At 37.6% G+C, this 16,462-nt stretch overlaps 2 protein-coding genes, 1 long non-coding RNA gene and 1 pseudogene across 5 annotated transcripts in view; 1 reads left to right on the top strand and 3 right to left on the bottom strand.

Annotated features, from left to right (window-relative positions):
- The window catches only part of LOC144554075 (glucan endo-1,3-beta-glucosidase-like), an 83,908-nt gene that overhangs the window by 40,686 nt on the left and 26,760 nt on the right, over window positions 1-16,462 (bottom strand). Inside the window, exons 1-3 of one of the 3 annotated variants that reach the window (XM_078302295.1) lie at window positions 9,471-9,604; window positions 8,831-9,089; window positions 7,931-8,612 (exon numbers count right to left, since the gene is read on the bottom strand). The exons of 1 other annotated variant lie outside the window; for it this stretch is intronic. In XM_078302295.1, coding sequence (XP_078158421.1) covers window positions 7,931-8,612; window positions 8,831-9,089; window positions 9,471-9,549 — 1,020 coding nt within the window. In that variant the 5' untranslated portion in view covers window positions 9,550-9,604. Of the gene's footprint in view, window positions 1-7,930; window positions 8,613-8,830; window positions 9,090-9,470; window positions 9,605-16,462 lie in introns of those variants that run through there. One more of the 3 variants, XM_078302296.1, reaches the window with a different exon arrangement.
- Window positions 1-16,462, top strand: part of LOC144554085 (uncharacterized) — a 44,547-nt gene that overhangs the window by 3,091 nt on the left and 24,994 nt on the right. The window contains exon 2 of the long non-coding RNA XR_013511531.1: window positions 7,941-8,064. This is a non-coding gene — a long non-coding RNA (uncharacterized LOC144554085). The remainder of the gene's footprint in view (window positions 1-7,940; window positions 8,065-16,462) is intronic.
- The window catches only part of LOC144554082 (putative mitochondrial protein AtMg00820), an 88,943-nt gene continuing 74,483 nt past the window's right edge, over window positions 2,003-16,462 (bottom strand). The window contains exon 2 of the mRNA XM_078302313.1: window positions 2,003-3,415. Coding sequence (XP_078158439.1) covers window positions 2,552-3,118 — 567 coding nt within the window. The 5' untranslated portion in view covers window positions 3,119-3,415 and the 3' untranslated portion in view covers window positions 2,003-2,551. The remainder of the gene's footprint in view (window positions 3,416-16,462) is intronic.
- Window positions 15,181-16,312, bottom strand: LOC144554420 (glucan endo-1,3-beta-glucosidase pseudogene; annotated as a pseudogene).

Raw genomic sequence — 16,462 nt, 5'->3', positions numbered from 1 at the left:
ATATATTGACAATACCATGTTAATTATTAGGAGCTATATTCAATTGGTGATTTAATTATGTTGGTGAATTAATAATACATAGACATTATAGGTGGTACAGCTCCACATTTAGATGCAATTAATGGGAATTTTAATTTTTTGGAGGTTAATTAAGTTCTACATTAATTCCATGTATAGAAATTTGATATGCACAATATGACATCTGTATGCAAAGGCCCAACTACCAGTCTAACCCATATCTATCACGGGTGGACCTTAATTTTGTGACTCCTGTATAGTTGACCTTAGGTTTGTCTACTTTATCTCCATAATGGACCACTTGTATAGTATATGTAGATGATGGAATTCCATACATCAAAACAAACTTGTCTGCTACATGGATCAATCAAAAATTTAAGATTTTTGCCTGTTTTTGACCACCGAATTAGAAATTGACCTCGTGCAAAAAGGGCAAAAAGGGTATAGTTTGAGAGGGTTGTCAAAAATACAGTAAACTAAAGGAAAAAATGCAAGTCGGACAGACATAAAATCAGCAAGAATAAATGCAATTAGACTCGAACAAGAATGTAATAATTTTGGGGCATATAAATAATCTTCATTCTTATTCTTAATTATATTAAGTATGTAGATGTCCTGAGCCAACAGTTTTAATTAAAATATGAAATTTTGGATTGAATATCATCTCTCTCATCAAATATGTCTATTCTATATGTAAATGTTTTTGATGTTTTTTACATGTAAAGGTTTAAATTTATTTATACACGTACTCACCACATGCAATTTGTATCATCTTTCTGATTGGTCCTGATTTCTTTCTATTTTTTATATCATTTAAGGAATATTATTTGTCATTTTATATGTCAAAATATATCAAATTAATATATATGTCATTTTAAAAAAAATATGTACGTGTAGATATCTTTTAATATGTCATTTAAGAAATACTATTTGTTATTTAGTCTAATTCTTTTTATAAAAATATTTCATTTTATATGAGATTTGTTTTGTTATCTTATAATGTCTTCGTTCCAATGAATAGGTACAATACTAATTAAATATTGTGTATGCTATCTATGTGAATGACAATTACATAAAATATTCATACCAATATTACTAGACTATCAGAGATGAAGAAGAATGTCACATGTATTGAAGATTTCAGCCAAAAATTATTTTATTGATTAATGATTTGGTCTTATATAGAGCCTTACAAAGCACTATTACAAATAACCCCTAGACTATTGATTAATGGCCTATTTACCGATAGGCCCCCCAAAACTATTCTAATACAATAAACGATAAACATACATAAATCTCAACACTCCCCCTCAAGATGAGCAAAAGATATCCATCAAGCCCGTCTTGTCACAAAACCTATTTAGATCTATTGAGCTAAGTCATTTGGTGAGGCAGTCAGATACTTGATCTCCAGTAGCTACATGACTCAGCTCCAATAGTCCACTTTCTAGCTTTTCCTTTATGAAAAACCTATCGATCTCGACATGCTTGGTTCTATCATGCTGCACAGGATTGTTGGCAATGTTGATCGCTGACTTGCTATCGCACCACAATTTCATTTTAGCTCCATGATTCACCTTGAGCTCTTCCAACAATCTTTTCAGCCACACCATCTCTGCAACTCCCAATGCCATAGCCCTGTACTCGGCTTCTGCTGTTGATCTCGCAACAACTGGCTGCTTCTTGCTCTTCCAAGAGACCAAGTTGCCCCCTACGAACATGCAATAGCCAACTGTTGACCTCCTATCATCTTGGCAACTGGCCCAGTCAGAGTCACAATAGCCCTCAATGTTCATGTACCCATTCTGCCTGAAAATCAAACCCTTCCTCGGTGCACTCTTCAGGTACCTCATAATGTGATACACTGTGTCCATATGGCCCTTCCTAGGGTCATGCATGTAGCGGCTCACTACGTTCACTGCAAATGAGATATCGGGACGAGTATGTGTTAAATAGATCAATCTACCTACCACTCTCTGGTATCTCTCACGATCAACCTGTTCTCCTACCTCTGCACTTATCTTGGCCTTCACATCAATTGGAGAAACTGCAGGCCTGCACCCCAACATGCATGTCTCTGTAAGCAAGTCTAGAACATAGTTCCTTTGGGATAGAACAATCCCTCTGCTTCGCGAGCCACCTCAATCCCAAGAAAGTACCTAAGCTGTCCCAAATCCTTCACCTCGAATTCCTTCCCTAATTTTGCTTTCAACTGTGCAATTTTCCCCTCATCATCCCCGGTAATGATCATATCATCAACATACACAGCCAGCAAAGTAATGTGACCACCATGTTATCGAGAAAACACCGTGTGGTCAGCATTGATTTGCTGATAGCCTATGCCTACCATAGCCTTCCTGAACCTATCAAACCAGGCCCGAGGAGATTGCATCAACCCATAGAGCGACTTCTTGAGCCTGCACACCTTACCCAGTGTCTGGTTTGTGCCAAACCCTGGTGGAACCTCCATGTACACCTCCTCCAACAAATCACCATGAAGAAAGGTATTCTTCACATCGAGTTGGTGTAACTGTCATCCCTCATTCACTGCCATGGAAACCAGTGTCCTCACTGTGCTCATCTTCGCCACGGGTGCAAAGGTCTCATCATAATCAATGCCATAGGTCTGACTGTACCCCTTCGCTACCAGCCGAGCCTTGTAGCGCTCAATCAGACCATCTGGATTCTGTTTTACTGTGAAGACCCACTTGCATCCAACAACCTTCTTGCCTGGTGGTAGTGACACAAGTTCCCAGGTTTTGTTCTTGCAAAGGGCACTGAGCTCTTCTAGCATGGCTGCTTTCCACTTCGGATCTCCTTTAGCAACCTGCCAACACTTAGGGATAGAGACAGTGTCTAATGATGCAATGAATGCTCTATGTACCGGTGATATGTGTGAGTAAGAGACAAACTGAGCAATCTCATGCAGAAAACCATATCGGTCAGGAGGAATGCCCGCATTCTCGCGAGGAGTCCTTCTTACTGAAAGAGGAGTGGGAGGAGTAGAGAGAGGAATCATAGCACCTGTGTATTCTGAGTCTGAGGTGGATGGTGTAAGTGTCTCAGGAGTCGGATTAGACAGGGACAAGGGACTTGGCATAGGTGGCACTGTAGGCACGGCTCCCTCACTCTATTTATTTCTTCTCACATACACCTCACGATATCTCGACTCCCCCTGAGCCTGAGTTCTACCACCTTCGGGCTCATTCCTCTCAACTTCCGGCTCACCCACAGCCGAATCCTCCCTTTGCGGCTCAACCCTGGCCGAATCCTCCTTTTCCGGCTCAACCCTAGCCGAATCCTCCTTTTTCGGCTCAATCCTAGTCGAATCCATCAGTGGGCAAGGAATACCACTCGCACTCACCATCCTCCTCTCACCATCACTACTACTCTCCCCCTCTCGCCTCATACATCCTGTATCGAGTGAGTCTCCAAAGGGTGATGTAGTCTCTGAGGAGTAGTAAGGTTCGAGCTCACGAAATGTAACATCCATACTCACAAACAATCTCCTCTTTACTTGACTCCAGCACACATAACCCTTTTGAGTACCAAAGTAACCCACAAAGATGCATTTCACCGCTCTAGGATCCAACTTTCCCACTGTTAGTCTGTTGTCTTTCACAAAGCACACACAGCCAAATACCTTTGGAGAAATAATACCCCCATTATCTCCTTTCAACATCACACACGGAGTCTACCAGTCCAACACTCTAGATGGCATTCTGTTGATCAATTGTGCGGCTGTCATGACTGCTTGTCCCCACAAATGTTTCGGAACATTCATAGAGATCATCATGCACCGGGCTACCTCCAACAAGTGTCTATTCTTCCTCTCTGCCACTCCATTTTGTGCTGGTGTGTAAGGGCACGTGGTCTGATGATGTATCCCATGAACTGACAAATACTCCTTGAATGCCTTGTTTGTATATTTGGTCCCATTATCGGATCTCAATGCCTTCACCACAGCACCAAATTGAGTCTAAGCTACCTTATGGAAATCCTTGAAGCAAGCAAGTACATCATTCTTGTTCTTCATCAAGTACAACCATGTGACACAAGAATAACAATCGATGAAAGTCACAAAAAATCTATACCCATTCATCAAAGTTGTTGAGCAAGGCCCCCACACATCCGAGTGTACCAGATCAAAGGCATGAGAACTCCTACTTCCTGAGCTTACATACGAACTCCTTGTATGCTTTTCAAACTCACATCCATCACACACAAGTTTCTGTTTGTTAGCTTTCTCATACTTTGATGGAAATAAATATTCCAGTAGGCTGAAGGAAGAGTGTCCCATCCGCCGATGAATAAGAAGCAACTCATCCTCCACACTCACCCCAGATCCTCCTGCCTCCACTCTATCGACCACAGATGCCAGCGTTGTGTCCATACATTTTCTATCCATGTACCACAACTCATCACGCCATGTGCTAGTTCCAAGTATTCGACCTGTCCCCTTCTCCTGAAAGACCATCTTCGGAATATCAAAGGTCACAATGCATTTATGCTCAAGAATAATAGCACTAATGGACACCAGGTTTACGGGAAATGAAGGAGCATGCAACACATTTGTCAGAGTCACTGAATCGGTACATCTCACAGTACCCTTACCAACCACGGGCTGGACAGTACCATCGGCTGTCTCAATGCTATTTGGGACTGCTAGGCGAGTATAGGAAGAAAACTCCCTAACAACACCAGTCACATGGCGAGATGCACCATAGTCTACTATCCAAACTGGTGATCTAGTAGTGGGTTTAGAGGCAAGAGCAAGTGTGTCAGCGACCACACTCTTCCCTTCACTTGCTCCTCTTTGCCTCTCCTGACTATCTCCATGATCAAATCCTCCTCGGATAATCTCACAATAGCTTCTTTCTCTTCCTTTGCAACCATCAGATTTGCCTGGTTGCCTCCTCTTCCACCTCTTCGGCCCCCACAACCGCGTTCACAGTTCCCAGACTGCCCCCTACCACCTGCATCTCTCTCATTTGGTGACTTAGGGAAAACCTTGATCAGATGACCTGTTTCCCCGCAGTTGTAACACCTACGAGTCCCCCCCTGGGCACCTGTCATACCTGATCTCGAGGCAGCCAAAGCTGATTGCGCACCTGGAGGTCCACTTGGCTCAGCATGCATCCTTATGCGACTCTCCTCCTGCATCATCTCAGCAATGGCATCATCATGAGGTGCCAAGGTATTGGTCGAGACAGATCACACACGATTCCTTTCCTTTCTTGATCCGATCACTCGTATCTCTCGTAAAGACCCGATCGTGCTCCCTCAAGACCTGGATCCACCTCATCTCCTCATCTCCCCATCTCCCCCCCTCTTCTTCTTCTTCTTGACCCGATCTTGATCTATCTCATCAAGATTTGAGTTCAAAAAACCCGATCAAACCTCAATCCAAACCCGCTTCTCGGGTACCGTGGGGTAGAGGCCCCCCACGCCGGCTAATTAACACAAAGAGGCCATCTTTGGTGGCCGGCCAACTCTAGAAGAAGAGAAGACCGAGCGGCGGAAGAGAAGATAGGAGCGAGGTGGTACTGTAGCGTCCCGGTACTGTACCTTCGTCGGTTAGTGTAGCGGTGCGGTACTGTAGCAGCTAGGGTTAGGTTTAGGTTTTTTTAAGGCTCTGATACCATGAAGATTTCAGCCAAAAATTACTTTATTGATTAATGATTTGGGCTTATATAGAGTCTTACAAAGCACTATTACAAATAACCCCTAGACTATTGATTAATGGACTATTTACCGATAGGCCCCCCAAAACTATTCTAATACAATAAACGATAAACATACATAAATCTCAACATGTACTATTGCAACGGAAGCAAAAGAAAAATAACTAATATTGTAAATGAAATAATTGTTCATCTAATATCCATATATATAAGAACATACTGATTCCTTAGAAAGAATATTATAGAATGGGCATTGGACATGCATGCCATACTGACTACATAATAAGTAGCATTTACTTTGTGCCAACATTCCATTAGAAGAATATTGGATCCATTGTTTGCTTAATCAAAGAAATAATTGTTGAATTTTACTGGAAATGATGAATAAAAGAGAAATTGATGTTGTTAGTATACATGATATTTGCAACCTCTTTACAAGCCTATTTATATGCCCCACCAAACTAACCGTTGCCTATCTCACTAGCTGCTGCCCAGTACAACAACTGCTCTATTTCCAAAAAAAAAAAAGAAGGTAAATTGTAGCCTTTCTGCTGAAACTAGGCTCATTGCTATTTCTGTTACAAGGTAGGGTTATTATTTTTTAATTAGCCGATAATGACAAAATGCCTAATGGCTCTGAGGCTAATCATATTATTTCTTAATCTCTTTTCTCAACACTAATGTACTTGTATCTTTTTGTTGTGAGGATTTGGATTATTAATAATAGATTAAGTTTATAATATAAAATATTGAAATCTGTCCAAAAAGTTTTTAAAAAAAATAGGATAATATTGGTAGGAAAGTTTTTTTTCTTTTAAGGTTGTCAACAATTTTCAGCAACAAATTATGTGTAGGAATGTTATAAGTGCTAGTCTAATAAAATAATCTGTTTTCTATTAAATTTCATATTTTATTAAACAGTACCATTAAATATGTTATTGCACATTAAAATCATTTTGTGAAAAATTAAAAAGTTACATCAAATTTTATTATTTGTTATATTTATAATATCCACAAAGTATTTGCTCATATTTAAATTGTCAAATTTCAAAGTAACACAAGTAAACACGTTAGTGGATGATCTCAAATCCTCTTTGTGATATGTAGTTCTACGTAAAAATAAAAATATCGCAGCCCAAAATTGCTCATATATATATATATATATATATACCTCGCAATTCATATGAAGTAATAATAATTGAAATATCAACTTTATTCATAATCATAGGTTTAGTTTATTCGGCAAAAACAGTACTTTCCGTAGGGATTGAGAGATACAGCTCCAAAACCAGTTGAATGGTTTTCAGTCGGGTATTATTAATTTGAGAACTTTGATCCTTGTCTCATTCTTAGAAAAACTTATATCCTCTTATTCAGGAAAAACTCAAGATACAAGCACTTATTGGAATATTACATAAGGTTTTGATACACTATTACGGCTTCTCCTATATTTAATTACAGCTACACAATGGATGTGCAAAGTTCATTCTGTTTCAGCCGAATAGTGACCAGTATCGGACCAGAATGGCAGAAATTGGACGAAAAATGTCGAATCCGTAGTATCGGACCAGTATCGGATCGGTCAAGGCCGATACCAATACCTATCGGCCGATACTTCCTTCTATGCAAAGAAATCGATATGTTAATGGAAACAAAGCATATGGTTCAATCATCTCAGCACCTCTCTAGAAATAGAATATGATCAAGTGCTCTCCACTCGCATGCCATGACCACTTTCGGAAAAGAATGTCACGGTACGGCACGCAAACTTGCTTGGTCATGGCACGCAGTCGTGTGACCACTATTAATAGTTTTCTTTTTACAACTTTTTAATATTTTTTCTGTTTTTTTTTTTCCTTGGAACATTTAAATTTCGAAAAAGTAGTTAAATGTGACTAACTGAGCAGTCGCGACACGTGTGGTCATGATATGACTAAAGTATCGTGACTATTTTGATAATCTTGGCCACGACACGGCTTGTGAAAACTTAACTTGATCACAGCATGACACATGATCCAAAACCAGTTGAATGGTTTTCAGTCGGGTATTATTAATTTGAGAACTTTGATCCTTGTCTCATTCTTAGAAAAACTTATATCCTCTTATTCAGTAAAAACTCAACATACAAGCACTTATTGGAATATTACATAACGTTTTGATACACTACTACTTAGGCGTGCCTGATGATAACATAGTTATTGTATTTATTTTGGTGAATCATAATCCTCTCACTTGAAGTTAATAGAATACACTGGCTGTTTGTTAGGATAGAACAGGCCCCAGTTCTGCTCTACTCCCGCCGCCTTCTGATTTTCATTAAACATTGCAAAGATGTAAGTATCCAAGGCTGTTGGTCTCTTAGGTGTTCCTTTAGCGACATGATTAATCAAATTCTCGTTGTATGTGTGTGCATTTCTTATTGTCCCGCCAGTTCCACCAGCTGATGGCCAACCACTCTCTGAAATAACAAGACCAACTCTTGATCCTTTAACTTTTGATCCTCCAACCTTCTCCATTGCCGAGTAAAGCGCATCCACCATTGCATCAAAGAGATTCTGATACTTGTTCGACCCATCTGTCACCACGGTGCCAGACGAGGTGAACAATGCATAGTCAAGGCTGATCTGTGCTGTGTTGCTGGCATAAGCGAAGTATGGGTATACATTTGCCAGGAGGGGTGAATTTATTGAAGCAAGGTACTGTACTATTGATGTCATGTATGAAGCATCCGAAGAGAATGCACCCGCTGAAGGAGGGTATGAGGTACCCAATACACCAATCGAGACCGAAGTCGAGACCTTGATTGAGTTTTGAAGGCCGGCAGAGGATAGCGCACTGTAGATGTTTTTCATTGCTGGGAGGATTTTTGAGACGTTGCTACCGCTAATCTCGTTGCCTACTGCAATGTATCTGTTGAAGGAACATTACATATATTAACATTTGTGTTATTTTACGAGCAATGAAGTGATGAACAAATATTTTTTTATGAATTTTTAGCTAATATTAATTACTAATAAAATATTCTGAGATCTAAATTTTAGGATTTTCTTCTAGGATTTGTACTGAACTTGTAGTAAAATACTCATATCATTAATTTTGAATGGAAAAAAAAATACTCAGATACGTACTTGAAAGAGACATCAGGGTAATAGGGTTTGACATTGTTGTTCACCCAGGTGGAAGCAGCTGAAGAGCATGAAGCATCAGAGAGGCCGACATCCATGATGAGATTGATTTTGGTGCCTTTGAGTGCATTCAGAGTGGCACTGTCGGCGTTGTATATACGCATTCCAGTGATACCATAGGACTGGTACATCTTTACCACATCAGATTTCGATGGAAGGTTGTTACCAAGCATCCCATAGCATACACCTATCGATTGCGCACCTGCAGAAGTATGACGTATTTATGTAATTTTCAGTAGGTTGTTTTCAAGCCATGCATTGTAATGATTCTATAGTCTATATGGGACAAGCTGTGATAACTGAGCAAATTAAAGGATCTGTTTGGTTGATTCTTGAAATTTAAATGGACATTCACGTGTTATGTACATTGATTTGTAATACCTAGCTAGTAACCGATGCTATAGATATATATTTTCATAAAGGTCATATTGTTTTCCAAAATCTAACTATGTAATCAATAATCTATCGATGATATACGCTCTCTAGCAAGTTCAAATGGCACAATAAGTTTGTGTGTGTGTGAGAGAGAGTGTGTGTGTGTGTGTGTGTGAGCAAGATAGAAAGAAAGAAAGAGGAGAGAGACTTCTGGGGTAGCTAGCAAGGATGCTAACAATCAATGCGAGTACCGCCACCATGGAAAGAGCATCTGATCTATGTGCCATGGAGAAGATACAATAAGCTCACTCTTGTTCAATTATTTCAATTTCCTACCTTGTTATGGATAATCGATTCGTACGAACTCCTTATATAGACAACCCCGGAAAGAGCAAGAATAATTTCTTCTTTATCCATATATTTCAATGCTTGACTAAAAGTCTAAAAGAGTACAGGACAATTGTTAGTTAGCATTGTCTTTTTTTTTTTTTTTGAAAATGCTGACAGTGGCTGTCGTTAGTTAGCATTGTCAATTTGCAATTTTCCAACGGTCCCATGGATCCTCTGCAAACACTAGTTTCCTGCTGTAACCACGGTCTCACACTCTCTCACTTGATCAAAGATAATTACTATTTTCATGATGGAGCTGTTTTGGATTCTCGTTTCAATGCCTATCGGACTATATTTTGGATCCCAAGAGCCGCCTATAGCCGATTAGTTTATAAGCCTGATTAATTGGAGTGCTTTCTCTGAGATTAATCAGAAAATAGGTCATCTGGCAGGCCAATCAGACCGAATGAAACTGCTTAGGTTTTGTAAAACCATTTTATTTGACGACATGCAGGTAAGACACGAGCCAACTAACAGAGTTTATCACTTTAGAAGATGTCATAGTGTATATTTATTATAATTATGTGTACATTTTTTTTGTCATAAAAGCATATTATCCCATATAAGAAACAGGGCAGTTACATCACATTAGTTCAATCTATTTATTGTTCATCAATAAATAGAATATTAACACTAGCAACACTCAACAGAATATTAACACTAGACAATCTGTTATTCTTTTTCGGTTTCAGCTTACTTATGTGCATAGTATTGTAAATAAGCCTTTGATTTTCTTATCAATATATTGTTGGCAATGCCAACCTTCAAAAAAAAAACACTAGACAAATCTGATTAGAAAAAGGCTGGCAGCTGGCAAACAGATGTGTATTATGTCAAGTGGACTCTGAAACAGTGGCACATATACTCAATGATTGCTCATTTACTCGGGCATTGTATCAAGAATTGAAAGTCAGATTTAACACGAGACAGCCATCACTTGGGGCATTATTAAGCACCGTGTACTCTGAAAATGAGAGATCCCTGTTACTTATAGCACAGTGCACTTCTTTTTTCTTTTGCTTGGCTTAAGCTCATCATCATGAGCTACATTGTTTTTCCATTTTCTGTTACGGCACCCTGTAACAACCTTTTATCAATGAAATGGGAGCATGACTCCTATTTTTTCTCAAAAAAAAAAGTTCTGTTCCATATATTTATGTGTAAATGTATACATTACAATTTGTTGAAGGTCACTCTCATACATGTACAGGATCTAGTACAGAAGAACAACTACCAGTCTGCCTGCCTGGTATATCACAGTTAGATTTATCAGAAAATACAAAAACTAATTAAAATCTAGACGGCGACCTCCTACATATATACAAGCAAGGTCAATCCCTTTGCCTAACTTTTACTGTTCCTAACAAAGCCACCGAGACATGGAATGAAGAAGGAAAATAGAAAGTATCATATATGGCGCTTCTTCAACATGGAAGTGCTGGCAGGTGCATAATTGATCAAAAGATGATATGAAGAGAAATTTTTACATTTGTTCTTGTGCCTATTAGCAATAAATGTTTTAAAGATGCATATGGTATACACATGAGAATGGTAAACATAATTCCATTTCACAGGTCAATTCCTAGACTAAAAAAATTCAAATTACAAACTAGAAAGGGGCATAATTAATGGGTGATTATATTGTCGAGTAGAACTAGGGTGTTCTTAAGTTCACCCAACCCTTTGGTGAACTCAAGTCTAAAATCCATCAAATCGGTTTCAAATGATGAATCTGAACTATTGAAGCCCGCCTACTTTACGAGTGATGCGTCTACATCTGATAATTTTAAACATTCAAATTAATTTAATATAAAGTCAAGCAGTCAAAATTAGAAGGTTAATAAATTAATTTTAATACATTCATTTTTTGAACGTTTTTTGACCGCTTGTCTTTATACTAAATTAATTCAAATGTTTAAAATTTTCACATGTAGACACATTACTCGTAAGATAGGCGAGTTTCAACGGTTCGGATTCGTCATTTGAAGCCGATTTGATTGGTTTTAGACTTGAGTTCACCAAGGAGCTTGGTGAACTTAAGAACACCCTAGTTCTACTCTATATTGTCAATACAATGTTGTGAGGAATATTTACTTGGTGATATATGTTGGTGAATTAACAATACATACACAATTACACATTAATTACAGGTGGTACAGCTCCAAATTTAGATGCAATTAATGTGAGCAAAAATTCTACATCCCATTTCACATGTATAGAAACTTGATCTGCACGATATAACGTGTGTATGAAGAGGCCCAACTACCAGTCTAGCCCATCTATTACGAGTGGACCACAATTTTGTAATCCGTACTTGACCTTAGGCTTGTCTATTTTATATCCATAGTGTACCACTTGTAGTGTTGTCTATTTTATAACCATAGTGGATCACTTATAGTTAGAAGGTAGAACCCCTTCTCTAACATTCTCTCGTTGTTTTGCAGATATTCCATCCATAGAAACAAACTTGTATGTTAGGTCGATCGAGTCAAAATTCAAAAAATTTAATGGTTTTTGACCACCGAATTAGATATTAGGAAACAAGAATATGACGCACTATTTTATGGCTATAGACTTGACCTCGTGCAGAAGAATAATTATTTTAGTACTACAGTACCCGCACAGTACTCGTGCTACAGTATTCACACTTAGAGAAATAATGTATTCTGGTTCCCACTAATTATATAGTCTCAACTAATTATTATTTTAAAATCTGAGCAGCATCATTTCTCTAGTCTCCACTAATTATATAGTTTACCTTTTACAATCCTCGAACTCGTTCTCGATCGCATCAATCTTTCTCTAACAAAAAAAGTTTACTTCATAGAAATAAATACTTCAAAGCATAGATATAAATACTTTTAGTACTTAGATATTAATACTTTCAGTGTGATATGTAAAAAATACTTAGATATGTATATTTTCGTAGTTATAAATACTTTGATGCATGACTTATTATGATTATTCATTTTCGAGTTCTCCAATTATCCTCGCGTCACCCTTCCTCTAACAAAAATATTTCAATGTATAAGTATAAATAATTTCAATACCTAGATATTAATACTTTCAGTGTCATATGTAAAAAATGCTTGCAAATATAGGTATAAAGACTTGTACAGCGAAGTATAAATACTTGCGGGATGATGAGTCGAAAAGTACATCGATCATCATGGATTTCATTTGAAAGAAAAAATTACGTAGGTGTTAATAATTTGGAAAAAACATAAAATTGTGGAGATTTTGCAGCCCCTGCAAGAAGTTAATTTTCTTCATTTAATTTTCGGTGGTCCCCCCGCGGGTATAGTGTGGGTACAGTGCTGAGGGTACTATTATCTTCGTGCTACAGTACCCGCACAATAAATAATTGTTCACCTCATAGCTATAAATACTTCCGTATATATGTATAAATACTTATGTGCATAGATACACTAGTGGAGAACTTGGAATTAGTGTCGGCTGTTTATGGGTATTAGTGTCGGACATTAGGCAACACTAATCGGGCTGATACTAATACTTTGTAAATAGCCGACACTAAAAGTAAGGCATTAGTGTCCGCTATTTGTTAAATGGCCGACACTAATACTAACTTTTAGTGTCGGCTATTTATTAAAAAGCCGACACTAATAAGTATTAGTGTCGGCTATTTAATAAATGGCCGACACTAACACTTATTAGTGTCGGCTTTTTAATAAATAGCCCACACTAATTTTTTTTTTTTTTTTTAAATTTCAAAAATTCACTATAAATCATAGAAAATTCTAAAAATAAAAATTTTTGTTCTGGAATGCTCATATATTTTTGCTGAACTATATATAAAACAAAGATATCAAATAATTCATCATAATTTACAAATAACACTCACTAAATAAAATATCATCCAAATTGCTCATTTATTGTTATCATACAAACCCTAAAACAGAAAATACACAAAAGATACATAAAAGACCCTAAATAAAATATCATACAAACCCTAAAACAAAAAATACATAAAAGATACATAAAAGACCCTAAAAACTCTAAAATTATAAAGACTATATCAAAAGTCCATGAAGGAAGACTTGGATCGCGAATCTGAGCCTGCAAAATGGTGAAACAAATCTTAGATTGGTTTCTGATCCGGTTTTGTGCTGTGGAGTTCCTATCAAAATTTCAGCCCGATCCGACGGACGGATCAAAAGTTACGCCCCTTTTCGTGAAGCATGCACAGGACCATATTGCATTACATCTTCTGGTATTCGCCTAGAAGCAGCTCGGTTTGAGAAGATCATATCGGAGAGAAGCGTGAAGCGAAGTGAATGAGATGTTTTAAACCCTAGGCGTGCCTTTGAAAGAGGTGCGCGGGACTTAAAATGAAATTTTTTTAGCTTTAGTGTCGGCTGTTTATAAATAGGCGACACTAATAACTGAGAATTAGTGCCGGCTGTTTATAAAAAGGCGACACTAATGTATTAGTGTCGGCTGTTTATAAATAGGCGACACTAATATATTAGTGTCGGCTGTTTATAAATGGCCGACACTAATTGTTAAGTATTAGTGTCGGTTGTTTATAAACAGCCGATACTAATACATTAGTGTCGCCTTTTTATAAACAGCCGACACTAATTCTCAGTTATTAGTATCGCCTACATATAAATAGCCGACACTAATATTATTAGTGTCGGGTTTTTGTAAACGACCGATACTAAAGTATTAGTGTCGGTTTTTTAAGGCGACACTAATTGTATGTTCTCCACTAGTGATATTAATACTTCAAAAGAAAAAAAATTCGAATTGTGGATTTTTGCGATCCCCACAAAAAGTTATTTTTCCACATTTAATTTTTGATGGTCCCCTGTGACTACAGTGCAAGTACTGTACGTAGCGTAGATACTGTTATCAGCTTCCCGTGCAAGAAGAAGGGAATATACGGATAACAACAATACCCATACTGCCGTTTGTGGGGTTGTCAAACATACAGTAAACCTAAAAAAATACAAATATATATATGTAATTAGACTGAGAGCAAGAATTGTGTTTTTGTCAAGCATATATATGTAATTAGGGATAATTAATTCCAGTGTGCTCATATAAATTTTTAAAAGAGTTAGGCTATGGTACACTGAAATCCGAACTAATTATTATATATATTTGATATGTTATTATTTGGGGCATATTGGCCCACGCTATGAATTCAAATCTTTGGTTTGAAAATCCTAACGGTCGATCCAAATCATTCAACATAATATTCATATGAATATGTACTTGTAAAGAATTTTTTTGCTATTTTTTTTAGATAGGTAGAAAATCACTTGATATGAAAATTCCGGACCACCGATCCAACAACAGTGATTTTTTTTCCCACCTAAACAAATAGTAAAAAATTCTAAAAAATGTAAATTTTAGTTAACAAGTACATATTAAAATAGAGACCATGTTGAACAGTTCGGATCGACTGTTAGAATTTCAAAACAAAAATATTGATCCGTAGTACGGACCAATCCGCGCTATGTATAGTAACATAGCCTCACTTTTTTTTTTTAAATATCCAATTTTTCCATAAAATCATCATACTAATATAATATTCAATATCTCCACAAGAGCCTTAATATTTTTTTCTTCTATCCTCTTTTATTTATTTAATCTTTTATTTCCAGTGTGCCAAATAGTAACATAGTTATTCTTTCTTTTGATGAATCATAATCCTCTCACTTGAAGCTAATAGAGTATACCGGCTGTTTGCTTGGATAAAACAGGCCCCAGTTCTGTTCTACTCACGCTGGCTTCTGATTTTCATTAAACATTGCAAAGATGTAAGTCTCCAAAGCCGTCGGTTTCTTAGGCGTACCCTTACTGACATGATTAATCAAATTCTGATTGTATTTCTGCGCATTGCTTACTGTCACAGCGGTCCTGCCAGCTGATGGCCAACCGCTCTCAGAAATAACAATACCAACATTCGACCCGCCAACCTTCTCCATTGCTGAGTAAAGCGCATCCACCATTGCATCAAAAAGATTCTGGTACTTGTTCGACCCATCAGTCACCACGGTGCCAGGCGAGGTGAACAATGCATATTCAAGGCTGATCGATCCTTGGCTGTCGACATGACTGATGTAGGGGTATATATTTGCCAGGAGTGGTGCATTTATTGTTGCAAGGTACTGTACCACGGATGCCATATATGATGAGGCACTTGGAGAGAATGCACCATGTGAAGGAGGATACGAGGTACCCACTTCACCAAAGGAGATCGAAGTCGAGACCTTGATTGAGTTTTGAAGGCCGGCAGAGGAGAGTGCACTGTAGATGTTTTTCATTGCAGGGAGAATTTTTGAGACATCACTCCCGCTTACCTCGTTGCCTACTGCAATGTATCTGTTATGAGCGACAGGCACATATTAGTAATGATTGATATCGATCATGAAATATAGGAAATTGAGCATTGGTTATGCAGTTGTGGTTTTGTAAAGTTTAGTATTTAGCGTTCAAGTGATAGATTATCCTATATAGTGGAATTCCATCCATTAATTTTTTAGCAAACTGAATTGTTTCATGTTGCAAATTATCAAGCCAATGACCAATCCGTAAAATATTTTAGATTAATTATGCATTAATATAAGATACAGCTAATACAAATAATGTTACCGACTTGAAGCGCTTGAAGCAATGGACATTCTTCATCACTCATGATGCAGCAGTGGAAGCGCTTGAAGCAATGGATGCGAGGTCGGAGTTGGCGACATCCATGATGAGCTTGATGTTGTTTAGAATTTTCGAAAATCACTGTTTTTCAGAGAATTCTAGACCATCAAAAACAGAGATTTTCAAAAT

Source organism: Carex rostrata, chromosome 5, assembly GCF_964058835.1.
Source record: "Carex rostrata chromosome 5, lpCarRost1.2, whole genome shotgun sequence".
In the NCBI taxonomy this organism is placed as follows: Eukaryota; Viridiplantae; Streptophyta; class Magnoliopsida; order Poales; family Cyperaceae; genus Carex; species Carex rostrata.
The sequence above is the reverse complement of the archived record's forward strand: the minus strand, read 5'-3'. Positions and strand labels throughout refer to the sequence as shown.